The 17,238-nt window shown below is 34.7% G+C and overlaps 3 protein-coding genes across 3 annotated transcripts; 2 read left to right on the top strand and 1 right to left on the bottom strand.

Moving 5' to 3' along the window:
* Positions 1–610: 610 nt before the first annotated feature.
* On the top strand, positions 611–4,244 carry LOC25499091 (BTB/POZ and MATH domain-containing protein 2). The gene is made up of 4 exons (XM_013594242.3): positions 611–1,347; positions 2,167–2,515; positions 2,790–3,066; positions 3,709–4,244. Exons 1-4 carry the CDS (start codon positions 920–922, stop codon positions 3,885–3,887), a joined length of 1,233 nt encoding a protein of 410 aa, XP_013449696.1. The 5' UTR covers positions 611–919; the 3' UTR covers positions 3,888–4,244.
* A 1,459-nt stretch (positions 4,245–5,703) lies between these two features.
* Positions 5,704–10,926, top strand: LOC25499092 (sm-like protein LSM2). The gene is made up of 3 exons (XM_013594243.3): positions 5,704–5,828; positions 5,908–6,066; positions 10,597–10,926. The coding sequence occupies exons 1-3, from the start codon at positions 5,826–5,828 to the stop codon at positions 10,714–10,716; spliced, it is 282 nt and encodes a 93-aa protein (XP_013449697.1). The 5' UTR covers positions 5,704–5,825; the 3' UTR covers positions 10,717–10,926.
* A 2,384-nt stretch (positions 10,927–13,310) lies between these two features.
* Positions 13,311–14,265, bottom strand: LOC25499093 (NADPH-dependent aldehyde reductase-like protein, chloroplastic). The gene has a single exon (XM_013594244.3). It carries the CDS (start codon positions 14,224–14,226, stop codon positions 13,459–13,461), a length of 768 nt encoding a protein of 255 aa, XP_013449698.1. The 5' UTR covers positions 14,227–14,265; the 3' UTR covers positions 13,311–13,458.
* Positions 14,266–17,238: the final 2,973 nt, after the last annotated feature.

The raw sequence follows: 17,238 nt of genomic DNA on the forward strand, positions 1-17,238 counted from the left end.
TGTTGTGAAGGTTTTGAGGTTCTGTTCTGTCCATGCAGGCTCTGTGATCATGCGATGTTGAGTGTGTGCTGCTGGTGGCAACTTGTGCAGCGCTTGTTGTTAGTTGTGCATGGGTTTCAGTGTTTTGGGTGATCGTTTTTGAGGCGATAGTATGCCTATTATTCCTCATGTATATAACAGCCTCATTGTTCGACACTATTTTAGGTTTGGATAGTTTTTTTTGGTGTGTAGATGTTACGTATATATGCGGCATCTTTTTGCATTTTTCCCAACCGCGGGTTTGTGCGCCTTGCATATTCCCGTCGAGAATTATATTTTGCCTTCTCAACAAAAATTCCATTGGGTGTATATCTTTTTTCTCATTTTTATTTACTTTGTTTTGAAAAAAGTTTTTTATTTACCGTTATGTACACGTGTTTGTTATAGAGGAAAGCTAGTGGTCCACGACAGGTAGATGCACGTCACATCAATACAATTAATACACTTTATTTTTTTCGTACAAATTACACTATTTTCTCATGTCCGCACAAACATTTTACAATTAATCGAAAAAACTTTCCCTCAAAAAAATTATGTAATTAAAAACTTACTAGTATTTAAAGACATGCTCATGTTCTTACAATAAGCCTTTTTCCGTCATTTCATTTTCTGTGTTTTCTTCGTCATTCATTCTTCTCTCTCTATCTCTCTCCCCCAAATTCGTACCAAACCCTAGAATTTCATCTTCCAAAATCTGACAGATTTCGTTATCACAACCCTAGATTTCCTAATCAAACCCCCATTCCGCTAAATCCATATCCTAATCATACCCTAATTTCCCGCATCGATCGAATTCCTTCATTTCTCAAATCATTCAATCGACGAAGTTTTTCTCGATTGAATTGAAAAAAACTCTCGATTTCATTACAGTGGCTCTCGCATGGGTAAGATTCTCCGAGAAACCGCGAAACCATCTTCCAATCCATCATCACCATCTTCCTCATCGGAACCGGCGACAACTTCTTCGACATCGATAACCGAAACAGTGAAAGGCTCGCACCAGTTCAAGATCACTGGGTACTCGCTTTCGAAAGGGATCGGGATTGGGAAATACATAGCGTCGGATATCTTTTCGGTTGGTGGGTACGATTGGGCCATTTATTTCTACCCTGATGGAAAGAGTGTTGAGGATAATGCTACCTATGTGTCGCTTTTCATTGCGCTTGCGAGTGATGGGACTGATGTTAGGGCTCTTTTTGAGTTGACCCTTTTGGATCAGAGTGGGAAAGAGAGGCATAAGGTTCATAGCCATTTTGAGAGGACTCTTGAAAGTGGACCTTATACCTTGAAATACCGCGGTAGTATGTGGTAAGCTCTTAATTGTGTTATTTTTAATTTAAAGATTTCATTTTTATTTCGGTTGGATTATGTTTTCCATATGGGGTATTTGGTTGATTTGATTTTGGTATGTTACATTGTGTTGATAGAGTTTTGAAGGTTAGATCTTACATGTTGTTGATGATATAGTTGTCTGATCATTTTCTAACGAAGTACTTGTAAAGTTGTAAGCTAGATATTATGGGGTTGTCATATGCTTTCGCACCAACACTTTTGATTGAAGGTGTGTCTGATACTTACATGATACTGACACATGTGATTACATTCAGTTATGTCATTTTCATATGTTACTACCGGTGTCAACATGTTAGTGTTGTGTTTGTGTTTGTGTCCATGCTTCTTAGCCGTTGTGTGATTCTACTATCTGTCTGATGGAGTAGTTTTGTTGAATGATTCAAGTAACAAAATGTTTTGTCTCTTGCTTGCAATGAAGCAAGACACTCCTCGGATTTAGGCATGACACCTACACATATGATAACATTGAATTGCGTCATTTTATCGAATTATTACCAGTGTTTGCGCTGTGACCAGTGTTCATGTTCATGTGTGCTTCATAGCTTGCTTGGCTGCTCCTCAATGTGTTGGTTGGGAGGTGCTGTTGAAATGGAATGAATGGAATATTAATTTGAGAATGGTTGAGGAAGGGATAATGTCGTTTGATTGGTGTCTATTGGCTCTCAAAAGAACAGCTTATATTGTGTGTGAATGTATGTGTGTGCAGTCTTACTTGTGCTGTTTTTGCACACATTCACATATCTGATGCTGATTATTTGATATCTTGTGTTTCAGGGGTTACAAGCGGTTTTTTAAGAGGACAGCTTTAGAGACATCTGATTACCTTAAAGATGATTGCCTTTCTGTTAATTGTAGTGTTGGTGTTGTGAGGTCACGCACGGAAGGCCCAAAGATATATTCCATTGCAATACCACCTTCTAACATTGGTCACCAATTTGGTCAACTGCTGGAAAATGGTAAAGGAAGTGATGTGAGCTTTGAAGTGGATGGGGAAGTTTTCACTGCTCATAAATTGGTGCTAGCAGCTCGTTCACCTGTTTTCAGAGCCCAGCTTTTTGGTCCTATGAGAGATCAAAGTACCCAGTCTATTAAAGTTGAAGACATGGAAGCTCCAGTTTTTAAGGTTTTATTTAATATTTTACTTAATATCTTAAATATGTACAGGAAATTGATCGTTAATCATAATAACCGAAGATGGTTTTTTTTATTGATTTGATGAGGAGGATATGCCATTGTTTTGCCTTTTGTAAATAATTACACAATAACTATTTGGTTTCCATACAATTGCAAGTTGAGACTTGCGTCGAATGAGAATGAGGCAATATTGAGCATGATAACTATGCAGGGCAAAATGCATGTTGAATGACCTTTCATTGTTCCTTTTATCTTGTTTGCAGGCATTGCTTCATTTTATGTACTGGGACTCGCTGCCTGACATGCAAGAGCTTACTGGGATGAACACAAAATGGGCAACAACCTTGATGGCCCAACATCTTCTAGCGGCTGCTGATCGTTATGCCTTAGAGAGGCTCAGGCTTATATGTGAAGCGAGTCTATGTGAAGATGTTGCCATTAATACCGTGGCTACAACTTTAGCCTTGGCAGAGCAACACCACTGTTTCCAGCTGAAAGCAGTCTGTCTCAAGTTTATTGCCACCTCTGAAAATCTCAGAGGTATGCTTTTCTTCTCTAAACTTATTATACTTAATCACTCACTGATAAAGGAGTGTGATATAAGTGAGTAAAATTGACACCGAAAGGTCTAAATTCTGAAAGTTGATATCAACTCAGTAACCATTATTCAAAGTTAAATTAGTTGCTGAATGTTGTCCTTTGGCAGCCTGTCACTGTTATAGCCTCCAGTTTGGACTTGCTGAATGAAAAAATGATAAGCTTTGTATGATTCATATGGTTTTGCTTTTTTTGTCATCCTTTTCCATTTACTACTAATTTGTCCTGCAAGTTCAGTGATTGTTCCAAGTTTACCCTAAAGTCTTTTGCATGACCAGTTGATTTGTACCAGCAAAATACTCTTGTACTTTTATAGTATCCTAAAACTTTATTATCACAACAGAAAAGATGACAGATGATGCACTTGTTATAGAACAATTAGTATGTCTATCTTCCAGGATATGTTGAAACATCTATGCTGTCAACACATCTAATTGCATAAGCTATTGATGGATATCACCACGATCCCATTAGAAATTTATCTGGCCTAACTTGAGCTAATTTGTTGATATTACCAACCTTTTTTATTCTTCATCCAAGACCATTTATATCTACTGAACTATTTTTATTATTTTGGTTCTTCAGCTGTGATGCAAACTGATGGATTTGAGTACTTGAAGGAAAGTTGCCCATCTGTTCTGACTGAGCTACTGGAGTACGTGGCTAGATTTACTGAGCATTCGGACTTTTTGTGCAAGCACAGGAATGAAGCAATACTTGATGGTAGCGACATAAATGGAAGGCGGGTGAAGCAAAGGCTTTAGTGTGAAGTGGACTCTGAGCAGCCAGCTTTATGTACAACCCTCGTCAACTCTCCTTTTTAAATGATAGTGAGAGCCATAGTTAGAGGGAGGATGATGATCGTTTATAGGATTAGAGACAAGTTTTAATTTTCTTAGCTATATTCTTGTGTAAGAGATGTGTAAATGTAATTTGTGTTGGTGCTGTTACTGTTCTGTTAGGTTTCTGTTATATCTTCGTGTTACTTTTTAATTGGATAAAAACATCTGTTTGAAAGTATGGATTGCTGCTACTCTTGTTTTTGTATTCTTTTATCTTGGACATTGTGTATGTTTCTTCAATTTAGCAGCGCAAATCATCTGTAAAATTCTTGAGAGACATCTTATCATAGGGATCCCTTCTATTTCATTATTGTTTAACTTCCAATGTTTGTTAAGCAGCCTTCAGTTTGGTTAAGGATAGAACTGTATTTGAATCTTCTGAACACCTTAGTGGTAAATGGATAAGTCAAGGTCCTTTATATAAAGAAAATACATGAGATAAACATGAGTTAAGATAATGGTGATAGAGTAAAACGTGGTAGAGGGGGGATACAGGGAAAGTTATTTTAATTAAATTCCCTGTTCAATTGGCGGAGGATCAACAATCCACCTTGCTGTGTTCAATTCCCTGTTCAATTGGGGTATGTTCAACTGTGATTGCACATTACGTGCAATCTACCATGCTATGCAGATGGTCTGTTAGAGAGGTTATACAAACATCATTGTAGAAAATGTCATTCTCTACTGAAAGATGGCTGTGCTAAGGGTCACTTTGGTTAATCTCTTGCCAATTGTATTCACTCATTAGCTAACCATGAAGTGGAGCATAGCGACTAAGCATGACCTTAGATAGGTTCGTTCTCTTCAAATTATGGAATGTATTGTTGATTTCTTAATTGCTCCTCTAATAGCTGCGATTAGCTTCAATTTCGCTTTGGCCAATTTACCCCCTTTGTTAAAAATAAAATAAAATAGCACCAACAGATATTGTTTATTCTCATGATTCAAATGCATGAGTAAAGCTTACACTTTTTTTTTTTTTTTTGAGTAAAGCTTACACATTATAAGTAATTAAGTATGCTTATTAACATTTGTAACTGTAATAAAATGCTCTGTAAGTTCCATAAACATTGATATGTAAAGGTTATGGTTCTAAGATCGGATTCTCAATCTCCTCACACTTATAGAGTGAGTCAAGTTATTGGGCTACTTGAAAAAAAAAATGATTTGTAAAAAGAAAATGCTTATTAAGATGCATTTTCTTTTTATATTGTTAAATATACAAATGACCAATTTTAAAAGTATAAAAAAAATACAAGAAAGGATTTAAGAAGAATTATAATTTTTTTAAAGGAAGAAGAATTATAATTTAATACTTCTTTTTATATTATTATATTTATAATTATCGAGTGCTTTTAATGATTTTGTTTTTGACAAGTACTTTTTCGATTGGTTTCATAGAAGTGATAAACATGAACTAAAAATCATACACATAACTGTGATGTCTCAAATCAAACTCGGATGAATATATTCACTTTAACAATATCAATATTGCTACTTCAATCAGACATTACTGACTACACACTACGATAAAAACACATTTACAATGAATTTCTATTATCCTTATAATTATCCTATCAAATTATCATTAAAAAAGATTGTTAGATGAATATAAATTCGAATCCTTATAATTATCCTATTAAATTATCATTAAAAAAGATTATTAGATGAATTTGTAGCTGTTGTTATTTGACAAAAGAAATCATTAAAAAAAACTAAAAATTGCTAGGTTAAATAATTAAATTATTGAAAATAAGAATCAACTAAACAAAAAGGTTAAATTGTTGAACCCTTGTTTCCTACTACCACCACTCGCTCCCGCTGTTCACTCTCCGTCCCTGCCAGTTATCCATATCCAAAATGGTAACGATCCTATTCTTCTTCTCTTTGATTTCTCATTTTTTTTCGTTACAGTAATTTGATTTTTGCTTTTTCTATGAAGCTGTTCTTCTCGTACTTCAAAGATTTGGTGGGAAGAGAAGTGACGGTTGAACTCAAGAACGATTTAGCCATCAGAGGAACCTTGCATTCTGTTGACCAATACCTCAACATCAAGCTTGAAAACACTCGCGTTGTTGATCAAGACAGATACCCTCACATGGTATATCTTTCTCTTTTTAGGGTTTATTAATATTTTTTATTTTTTAGCTTCGTTTTTATCATCGTTAGTTATTTTATCCAATGAATTTTAAGTACCGGATTTAGGGTTTGTGGTTTCAATTCGTAATTAGGGACATTATTTCATCTGATTGTGATTTTGCCTTTATAATTATGCGGTATATGATTTTTGCTGTTATAACTACCCTCTTAGGTCTCATATTTAAGCAAAAATTTGTTTTTTCATATTCATTTGAATAACTGATGTATCTGGTCTATATTATAGAGTAGATAGATACATCGGTGATTCAATGAATCTAACATAAGAACTTTTGCTTATATATGAGATCGGAGGGAGTATCTAGTAGTGCTACCATTAGTTAGTGAAAATTTACAGTGAACACTAGTAGTACACAACTAAACTGCGCTGGTTGCTTTGTTTATCTTTGTGAGAGTTTTATCCGTCCATTCCAAAGGTGAAGTCTCGTCCTTTCCTGCTTATGTTATGTTATCTGTTTAGTTTGACAGGTTAAAATAGTGATATACGGTTATTAGGTATTTCTTATTTGTGTCATTAAGACTTGTGGTGTGATGTTGGAGGTCTGAGGCATATATGGTCATATCAGGATACCTTTCCCACTCACCTGCCAAGGTGTTTTAGCTAGTATACGAAGAAAAAAAAAATTGTATATTTTGCAATCTTAAATTTAGAGTCTGTTTTAGTGTCGTTTGTTGATTGATGAGGTTTTTATGCAATTAAAGATGCAAGTGGATTAGATGATAATAATAGTAATGATATTAAGATTGATTAGGAAGCCCACTTCGAGCCACCGACAAGCAGCTCTAATATCAATTGATAAGTATTCAAACACTGGGGAACTCTCCCTCTTAGAAGCTTGCTATCAAGTTGGAAGAACCAAGCCACTTAAATACTCCACCGAGCATCTCATACTACTCGATATGGGAGTGGGGCACTGCGTACTACTCGATATGGGACCTGGACACCCCATAATGTCCAAGTCCCTATCGGATGGAAGGGGTGCAAGTTTCTTGTTTGAAAACGTCACGAGCAGCATTCAGTTACACAGAGCAAAAATTTTAAAAATAGATAATGTGATTACTATGCTTTGATTATAGTGTTATGCTAAATTATCTGGATTTTATTTGTGTAATCTGTACTTTAGATATTAATCAAATCACAAAGATGTTGAAATTCGTTGGTGTATTGGGTTCTTAATAGAACCATGCATCTTTTGGTTCTTATTTTGCGTCAGCATTAGGTTCCTCGTTTTCATGGTTAGTGTGTTGCTTTGTTACTCTTCTTATGTATGCCTCCTCGTCTGTTATTTTGATGAAGGCCTCCTCGTCTGTTATTTTGATGAAGGACTCCTCGTCTGTTAATATGAAATGAATTTGCATTGATGTATATGTATATTTGGGAGTGCTTTTCCCTGATAAGTTGCTTTCGTTACTTTGATCTATGCTAAATGTTATGGCTTAAACAATGTATTCAATGAGATGCTATTTTTAACTTCATCCACATTTAATCAGAGTTGGACCATCAGTAAATATGCACAATTATAGCAATGGTAGGGGGGATTTGTTGTTGACATTTGAGTGAGGCTATAGATGTTCATCTTTCCTATTTTTGGTATCCTATTTGTTCATGAATTTAAAGAGATAGAAACAGTTGTAACATATCCTGAGGGCGTTTGAAATTGGGATGTATGTCGGACGTCAAATTTGTGATTTTGATCGTATGTAGGATCAGAAGGACTGTAAAAAATCATAAATGTAGGGAGCATGACATGAATAGTAAGATCATATAATTATTTTTACGATAATATAACTTATTAGTACCTATAACTTATAATTACACAAGAGTTAGCACCGAGATGTATGCTTTTTGCAGATGATGTAGTCTTGGTGGGTGAGTCGAGGGAGGAAGTGAACGGGAGGCTAGAGACCTGGAGGCAAGCCTTAGAAGCGTATGGATTCCGCTTGAGTAGAAGCAAGACGGAGTATATGGAATGTAACTTCAGCAGAAGGAGAAGTAGGTCTACCTTGGAGGTGAAAGGTGGAGATCATATCATACCCCAAGTTACACGATTTAAATATCTTGGGTCCTTTGTACAAAATGACGGAGAAATAGAAGCAGATGTAAGCCATTGTATTCAAGCTGGGTGGTTGAAATGGAGAAGAGCCTCAAGTGTTTTGTGCGATAAGAAAGTACCACTTAAGTTGAAAGGAAAGTTATATCGGCCAGCAGTCAGACCGACATTGTTGTATGGTACGGCTCTGTTGTCAATAGCGGCCTAACGCGGCGCGATCGCGGCTGAAAACAGCCTAGCGCGTTAGAACGCGACCGCATCGCGTGTTAGGGAAAAGCGGTCCAAAACCGGGTTTCGCGGCCGCTTTACGTGGAGCGGTAGCGGGTCAAATCGCCCACTTTTCCGGGTCGAAACGAAATTACGAAATTATCCCTCACTTAAGTAACGTTAGAAGGGTTAATTTTGTCATTTTCAAAGCCCTATTTTCTTTCATCCATTCCATCGTAGAACACAGCCGCTTCTTCTCTTCTCTTCTCTTCTCTTCATTCCATCGCAAAACAACACTTCACCTCATCTCTTCATCTCTTTCACCTCGTCATCTCAGATCAACACTTCATCTCTTCTCTTCTCTTCATCTCAGATCTCACTTCACCTCATTATTGGTTATAAAAATTAAAATAAATGCTTATTTATGATTTCGTTGACCCATATTGCTTGCTGAAAAGTCATACAATGAATGTGCCAGCTAATTGCTTGCTATTCTTAATATTATTTTAATGTTTTTAATGCTTTTTTTGGTTACAATGTTTTTAATGCTTATCTTTACCAAGAATTTTATTTTTAACGGTAATTTCCTAACTATACTCTCTTTTTCAAATGATTTGATTGTCTTTAGCCTTAATTTTTTGAAGGAAGCCTTAATGATCCTTATGTTTGATATTCTTTCAAAAAAAAAATCGTATATTTAATATATTACTTCATATATATTTTGATAGTTATTTTTCTGACAAATTATTTTAATAGTTAATACTATTGGTTATTAATTATTTTTCTTAATTTTAATATTATTTTATTTCAAATTATGAATACTTCATAAATTTTGAGTAATATTTAAGGTATTTTAGTATATTTTTTGTATAGTATGGTATTTTAATATTAAATATATTAGTGTCCGCGTCATGTAATAGCGCCCGCGTCGCACCCGCATACCGCGCCGCGTCAATTTTTGGGGTGGTCGCGCCGCGTTTCCGCTTTGACAACTATGTGGTACGGAGTCTTGGGCGGTTAAGAGTCAACATGAGAATCAAGCAAGTGTAGCAGAGATGAGGATGTTGCGTTGGATGAGTGGTAAGACTAGACAAGATAGGATTAGGAATGACACCATTAGAGAGAGAGTGGGGGTAGCACCTATAGTAGAAAAGTTGGTAGAAAAATAGGCTTAGATGGTTTGGGCATGTAGAGAGAAGACCCGTAGATGCCGTGGTAAGAAGAGTAGATCAAATGGAGGAGAGTCAAGTTAAAAGAGGTAGAGGAAGACCTAGGAAAACTATTAGAGAAACCATTAGAAAGGATTTAGAGGTCAATAAGTTGGATCCAAATTTGGTGTATGATAGAACACTATGGTGTCATTTGATCCATGTAGCCGACCCCACTTAGTGGGATAAGGCTTGGTTGTTGTTGTTGCTGTAAAACTCAAGAATTTAAAAGCTACAAATAGTGATTATAAATAGATAAAAATGAGCATTACAAGAATAATGTAGTTCACAAGAGAAGCTGAGAGGAAATGTAGTTGAAAGGCCATGAACAAAGTCTTAAGTGTCTAAAAAAAGAGTTCAGTGAGAAAAGAAGAAAAATATGAGTTTCAGATCAATGAGGCTCTCTAAACTATTACAATCCCACTGCTCCTACAAATGTCCACGGCAATTCCAGCTGATCTTTTCTATGTAACAATCCACTCTGTAGGATTGCACAATTATACGAGTAAACAAGTGATTTTGACAACCTTGTTTGTGAATTTGTTTATATTCGACCAATATCTCTGTGTTTGAATGGGATGCCTCACAATAATTTAAGTCTTGTGGCCCTGAATTTTAGGTTTTTTTGGTATGCCATTAAAAAAAGATATAAACATAGTTTAATATGTTGTATTTTTACACTGTAGAATCAGAGTATACCTTAAATGCCTGGGTATGCTGCTATGATAAAATAGATAAATGAGAGATTTTACAAGGGTGTTTGCATAAAGGTTTAGAGAATTTACCTTTGGGTTCGAGGGAACTGAACAATACAATTAACTAAAATTTTAACAAATTTTCAAATCACCTCATCAACTTTTGCATGCAAAGAGTACAACTGTATGTTGTTTTCCGTTTGATTTTGTTATATTTGGCTCTCTTTATTTGATTGATCAGACCTAACTTGCTTCAGATTTGATTGTATTTTAATCGTTCATTAGTCTGTAACATGTCATTGTTTGATTTCAGCTTTCTGTAAGGAACTGCTTCATCAGAGGATCAGTGGTGAGATACGTACAATTGCCTCCAGAAGGTGTGGACATTGAACTGTTGCATGATGCCACAAGGAGAGAAGCCCGGGGTGGTTGATTTGTTAATCTTGTAATGTATCTTGGTATGAGAATTCGATCGGCTGGAATATCATAGATGTTATCATTCCTGCTTAAGAGAAGAAACTATTACGAATGTCAAGACTATGTAACTTAAGCATCACTCTGTTTTATACACAACATATGCAGTGTTTTAGTACATGAATATCTGAAGTGATGAATCTCATGACATATTTGTTGTTCAAAATTACCTTGTCTACCCAGATGCAACACATCGAACCCCTTTTATTTTGTAGTGACTTGATGAAACTTCTGGTTGGTTTAAATGACGAGAACAATTAGTTTGTTTACAGATTCAAATTTCTTTACCTTTCTTTATTACTTGTTTTAAAAATATTTTTTGTTTTGGATAACTTTTCTAAAAATGCTTGAATTATATTAGTAAGTAACAGTTAACACTTTTGAAGTTTGTTGTTCAAAAAAACACTTTTGAAGTTTGAATGTAAAAGTTCAAAGTAAATGGAAATGAATGTTACATATTAGTTAGTATTTCCTTCGTAACGGGTTTGATTGTTTCTTTGTACTGTCATAAGAGATCATATTTGATGTATGTCTAGAACGTGAAATAAAAGATGCTAAACGGTAGTCTCTGCCTTCTGTTTAGGAAAGGTAGAGTGTCTTTCCGTATTTGTGATCTATTGAATCTATATGACGATTCTCAAATTGCCATGTCGTTCCATTTTTTTTTTAAAAGCTTAACACCTAACAAAATCACGCTGACATTAACTCCTCAGGCCAAAGAGTGTGTCGTCAACCTCATTTTGTCTCTGCTTCCACCGGTCGCTGCTTCGCCGGTAGCTTCATTGCTGTTGTGGATCTGTATATTTTACTTCTAATAATCAGTTATTTCTTTCCCATATTTAGTAGATTTCCCCCTCGTTGTTCTGCATATTCTTTGAAACAGGAGCCTTTCCATCACTGTAGAGCAAGTGAGTACATGTTTGTCCAATATACTGTTCTAGGTCTTAATGTTTTAAATTTAATGACAGAGTAATCTACTATTTGTTGAATTTCAAAACTACAATTAATCTTGTTACCTAGAGGATTTGATATTTCGCAATCAACCTGTGCTAAATTGAAAAATGCACTCATAATTAATGTCTTTTATATTTATTAATTGAAAGTAGCGAGCACCATCTGAAACTCACACATACAACTATGAGGTTGGGTTCGAATTCTTGTGAAAGTATCCAGCATAGCAATATAGACATTGCTAGTCGAGCTAGACTTTACCATCTTTCTTTTATATTTTCAACTTTTGTCGAAATAATTAACTTTCGGAATGTTATGTTTTGAAGGAAAGTGCAGAAATTTGATCAATTCTATCAATAAGAGGAGAGTCTGGAAATGAAAAGGTGTGTTTGCTTTTCTTTTACATTTCCAATCTCCTCACACCGTATAAATCTATTTTAATTGTCAAGTGAGTGCAAAATTATGTGTGTCCCTTTGAAGGTTGAAGGGATTGGAGTTGTCCAACGATCCAAATTGACAAAAAATGGAGTAACCAACCTCTACTAAATATTGTTTTCAAAATTAAAATTTTTGATGGTATTATTTTCATCCTCCAAGGCTCCAACACGATTCACTGTCGTTCCAAATCACTTAAGGTGTGTTTGGATTGAGGGTTTGGGAGGGGAAGGGAGGGGAGAGTTCACTTTTTATTTTCAAATTATGAACAATGTAAAATGATTTTTTAAAATAAATTAAATGTTTTTGAAGTATTATATAATCTTTTATCATGTTGATAATTCAATTTTCCAAAAATCATTTTATAATGTCCATAATTTAAAAAAGAAAAGCAAACCCTCCCCTCCCTTCCCTTCTCAAACCCTCCATCCAAACATACTTAACAATTACATATTGTTATGTTTTGTGCTGAAGGGGGTGTGGCTGCTAAGCTGTTGTGGAGATCATTTTGTTTTTCATTTTGAGGGGGCTACTGCTAAGATGTGTGTAATTACATGCACAGACTGGCTGCAAATACTTGTGATGCTCCAGGAGACAACTCACAAGATACCTGAATGACACTAGGAATAAAGATACATATTGACATGTCAATACTATGGACTGAAAGTAAGCTCTTAAATACTAACATAAGCCGTTGGACTTTTATTTCAAGTTTCATTTTGAAATAGACAATGTCATTTCTTGAAATTGTGTATTACAAAGAATCACAACACATTAATAAACCCACTTTTGAAGTTCCAAAGCTTTAATATTTTCAAAAAAATTCAATGTTTCAAAAAGTATAGCCCTGTGATCAACAAGCTTGTTTTTATCATACATAATGGTAGCGTAATACCTACTAAACCAAGTTGGTTTGTTGATTTTCCATTGTAGCAGGTTAATATTGATGTCCTTCAACAATAACGTTGTGTAAAATTATAAATGGCACAACAATTGCAAGATTTCACACTATGCTCTTTTATAAATGGCACAGCAGATTCAATGAATTAATTGTTTTCTCTATGCATTGAGAAAATTTATTCTTCTCTATTGCCAAACATAGTGAAAAACCATGAGCAAGCAAAATCAGATATTTTTTCCTCTCTCACACAAACAAACAATGGGAACTGAAAAAATATGAATTGAAATTTGTTATTTTATATCCAACGCACAGAAAGAGCCAAACTATATATAGTTCTTAGACTGTTGTTCTAAGTTCTAAGATTATTAAAAAAAAGCTAAACAATTATTTGTGAATGAACTAAACTAAACTAAACTAAACATAGCCACCGTTAACACGAATAATTTGACCATTAACCCATTCAGAAGCATCAGTAGCCAAAAAACCAACAACAGGAGCAACATCTTTAGTCTCACCAAGTCTACCAAACGGACTCTCTTCTTCAGTTTTCTTCACCATCTCCTCCGTTTTCCCTTCGAAAAACATCTCCGTTGCAATCGGTCCCGGTGCCACACAGTTTGCAGTAATCCCCGTTCCCTTCAGCTCCTTCGCCAGAATCTTCGTCATCGCTTCCACAGCCGCCTTCGACGCTGTGTAAGCTCCCATACAGATCTTCAATGCCGCCACCAATGACGATGTCAGCAGTATGATTCTCCCTCCTCCGCCACGCTTCAAACGATTCGCCGCCTCCTTCGTACAGAGAAACGCTCCTTTTAAGTTTATATTCATGATACGATCGAAGCTTTCAACGGTTGTGTTTGCTATGGTAGGGTACTTGGCGTCGAGGACGCCGGCTGAGTTAACCAGGATGTGGACAGGCGATTTGAAGGCTTCTTCGGCGGAGTCGAAGAGAGATTTTACACCCTCCGGATCAGACACGTCAGCGCGGACGGTGATGGCTCGAAAAGTTGTTTGGTTGGCGTTGATCTCGGCGGCGACGGAATCAGCATTGTTGGAGTTGGAGGTATAGTTGATGACGAGTCTTGCGCCGAGTGAAGCAAGGTGGAGTGCGATCTCTTTACCGATTCCACGGGAGGAACCGGTGACGATTGCAACTCGGTCTTGAAGCGGTAGAGAAGCCATGTGTCGTTCTTCTTAACTGATATCGCTCTTTCTCTGTATTTTGTACTTGGTTTTTTGGTTGGTTTAGTGTGATAAAATATCAACCAATCAAAATGTAATATACAAAATGTAACATTCAATGTCAAATAAATAAGTCAATTTATTTTAGGAAAAATTACATTAAATGACATTTATCTTATTTATTTGTAACACATTAGTCCTTTATCTTTTTTTTTGGTTCCATTTAGGTCATTTATCTATTAAAATGTGCACAAGTTAATCCTTTTCTTCATTTTTCTATTAAAAAAACATGAAAATATTAATTTTATTAATAACTTTGTTTTATGAAATATTTTTTAATAAATAAATTCATAAACCCTATAAACATTTCATCCTCGTATTCATCATCTTCATCTTTTTTCTTAAATCAAAAAAATTGTCCATCCAAATAAACCTTCAAATTCCTTAAATATTTTCGCTTCCATCTTCTTCTAAACACAAAATTCAAAATCCCCAAATTTCATAAACCCTAATTTTACCAAACCGATAAATTTAGATTTTGGATTTAAAGGAAAAAAAAATCTCACAATTTGGATAGTGAACCTCTCATGTTTGAGTGCTCAAGCATAGTTTTAGTAAAGATCATCACAGCTTAGATCTTGTAATTTTCTCATCAAATACAATCATCACTTTCCCTATAGCTTTCCTATCTCTGATGGTAGTGAAGGCGAGGTTGGCCTGCAACAATAAGACTGATGGTAGTGAAGGCAAGGTTGGCCTGCAACAATAAGAAATTGTTATACCATTGTATAGCACTGGTCCAAAATCCAAAAAGGTTAAGAATCTAAAAAGTTAAACAACTAGCTTATATGCACAATCATCGTCAAATTCACATCAAACACCATTATAATCAAATTTCATAGAAAACAAGAAACTCGATACTTTGAATTCTCGGTTTCTTTCTTTAAATCCAAAATTCATATTTATGGGTTTGGCAAACTTAGGGTTTATAAAATTTGAGTATTTTGAATTTTGTGTTTAGAAGAAGATGGAAGTGGAAATATTTAAGGAATTTGAATGTATATTTGGATGGACAATTTTTTCGATTTAAGGAAGAAGATGAAGATGATGAATACGAGGATGAAATGTTCATAGGGTTTATGAATTTATTTATTTTTATTAAAAAATATTTTATAAAATTAATATTTTCATGTTTTTTTAATAGAAAAATGAAGAAAAGGATTAACTTGTGCATATTTTAATAGATAAAGGATCTAAATGGAAAAAAAGAAGATAAAAGACTAATGTGTTACAAATAAATAAGATAAAAGACCTTTAGTGTTATATGATGGGTTGAATTTGATGTGAAATTTTAATTGTTGCAAGACCTATAATGTAAATTAATTAAGATTGAATACCTAAATATATAATTAAATTAAATGTTACCTTAGGATTAAAATTGATTTTTTTTTTTATAGAAAAATTGGCTCATTTATTTGTTAGATTTGTATATTACATTTTGATTGGTTGATATCTTGAAAGGGTAAATACCCCCTAAACAAGAGAGGGTTATCTAGGCCTCACCGATAAACCCTCATGACATATTTCTAAGAAGAAGAAAAAAAAAACATTTTTAGATTTATTAAATAATTAATATATTTATGATTCATTGAATAATCAATGTATTTAGTTTAAATATAAACTAAATACATTAGTTATTCAAAGAATCTAAAAATATGTTTGACTTATAAATGTGATCGGAAAAACTACTTTATAGGTCAAATGCATCCGGCCTTTTAAGTTTTGCAATTTTCGTGAGTTAGTCTTTAAGTTTTATAAAATTTAAATAAGTCCGCAGTTTATAAATTTATCGGTATCCGTTTAAAAGACTATGATGTGTCCTCGTGAGCTTTCCTCAGTTGGTATGGACAATGCATAATATATGCAAGGTCGGGGGTTCGAATCCCGGCCACCACAAAAAAAAAAAAAAAAAAAAAAAAAACTATGATGTGCCTGTTAACTTGCTGAATAGAAATGAAACACTATGTTAATGTCTTTCTTTGATCGACTATATACTCGTCATATCTCAGTCATAACTTCATCTATCGCCCTACGTACATCTCCCATTTCTCGGAGATAACGAGAGATCCACTCTATTCTCTAAACTCCAATGTCTCGCTTAGTTAGCTAATAGAGTTGTATTAAGTTCTCGCAATGCTTGCGATTTGTGAATTAGGTCCTATGGAACTTAAATGTGATAATCAGTCGGCATTGCATTTTCATCAAATCCAGTTTTTCATGGGAGGACTAAACACATAGAAGTTGATTGTCACTTTATCAGAAAGAAGGTCCTTTCCGACATCATTAAAACCTCTTTTGTAAGCTCCAATGATCACTTATCCGATATCTTCACTAAAACTCTACGGGGACCTTAGATTGATTATATATGTAACAAGTTGAATGCATATGATATATATGCTCCTACTTGAGGGAGAGTGTTGATTATTCTCTATTTATCATGGTTGATTTAGTTTCATTATTTTGTTTTATTGAGATATTCTCTCGTGTATATAAGTTTGTATGCATCATTGTAATAAACAAGCCATTCATTCAAAATCGTTTAAGTGATTGCAATTGCAAATTTAATTGGATGGCTCGCAACTGGCATATAGAAGTGCCTCTATCCACATCTCTTACAAAAACAAAAATATATATCTAACGCTTCCTAGATCAAAAGATCAATCTCAAATTGCACATCGGAGAAGCATTAAGTGTAAAAGTAAAGACATCGATATAATGAAATAGGATTTTGTACATATTAGTTAGAGAAAATATTTAGATTATTAGGTTTATAACCAATATATACTCAATCCCAACACCAAAAGATTAGCTACACATGATGAATAACATACAAGACGTGGTGTTGCATCAACAACCTATATCTACAAGCTTTCGACATTCCTACCTTGTTTCTACTCACTCTCTCTAAAATTTGGTGGCGTTTACGGTAGGAGATGTGAATAGGTCTCCTAC

This window comes from Medicago truncatula, chromosome 7 (assembly GCF_003473485.1).
Source record: "Medicago truncatula cultivar Jemalong A17 chromosome 7, MtrunA17r5.0-ANR, whole genome shotgun sequence".
Taxonomy (NCBI): domain Eukaryota; kingdom Viridiplantae; phylum Streptophyta; class Magnoliopsida; order Fabales; family Fabaceae; genus Medicago; species Medicago truncatula.

Bases quoted from the DNA above. Each gene is read 5' to 3' on its own strand.
- LOC25499092 (XM_013594243.3), top strand. The intron at 6,067-10,596 runs GTATATCTTTCT...GTTTGATTTCAG, and splicing joins AAGACAGATACCCTCACATG to CTTTCTGTAAGGAACTGCTT.
- LOC25499091 (XM_013594242.3), top strand. From the start codon at position 920: ATGGGTAAGATTCTCCGAGAAACCGCGAAACCATCTTCCAATCCATCA. The intron at 1,348-2,166 runs GTAAGCTCTTAA...CTTGTGTTTCAG, and splicing joins AAATACCGCGGTAGTATGTG to GGGTTACAAGCGGTTTTTTA. The intron at 3,067-3,708 runs GTATGCTTTTCT...TTGGTTCTTCAG, and splicing joins CACCTCTGAAAATCTCAGAG to CTGTGATGCAAACTGATGGA.
- LOC25499093 (XM_013594244.3), bottom strand. From the start codon at position 14,226: ATGGCTTCTCTACCGCTTCAAGACCGAGTTGCAATCGTCACCGGTTCC.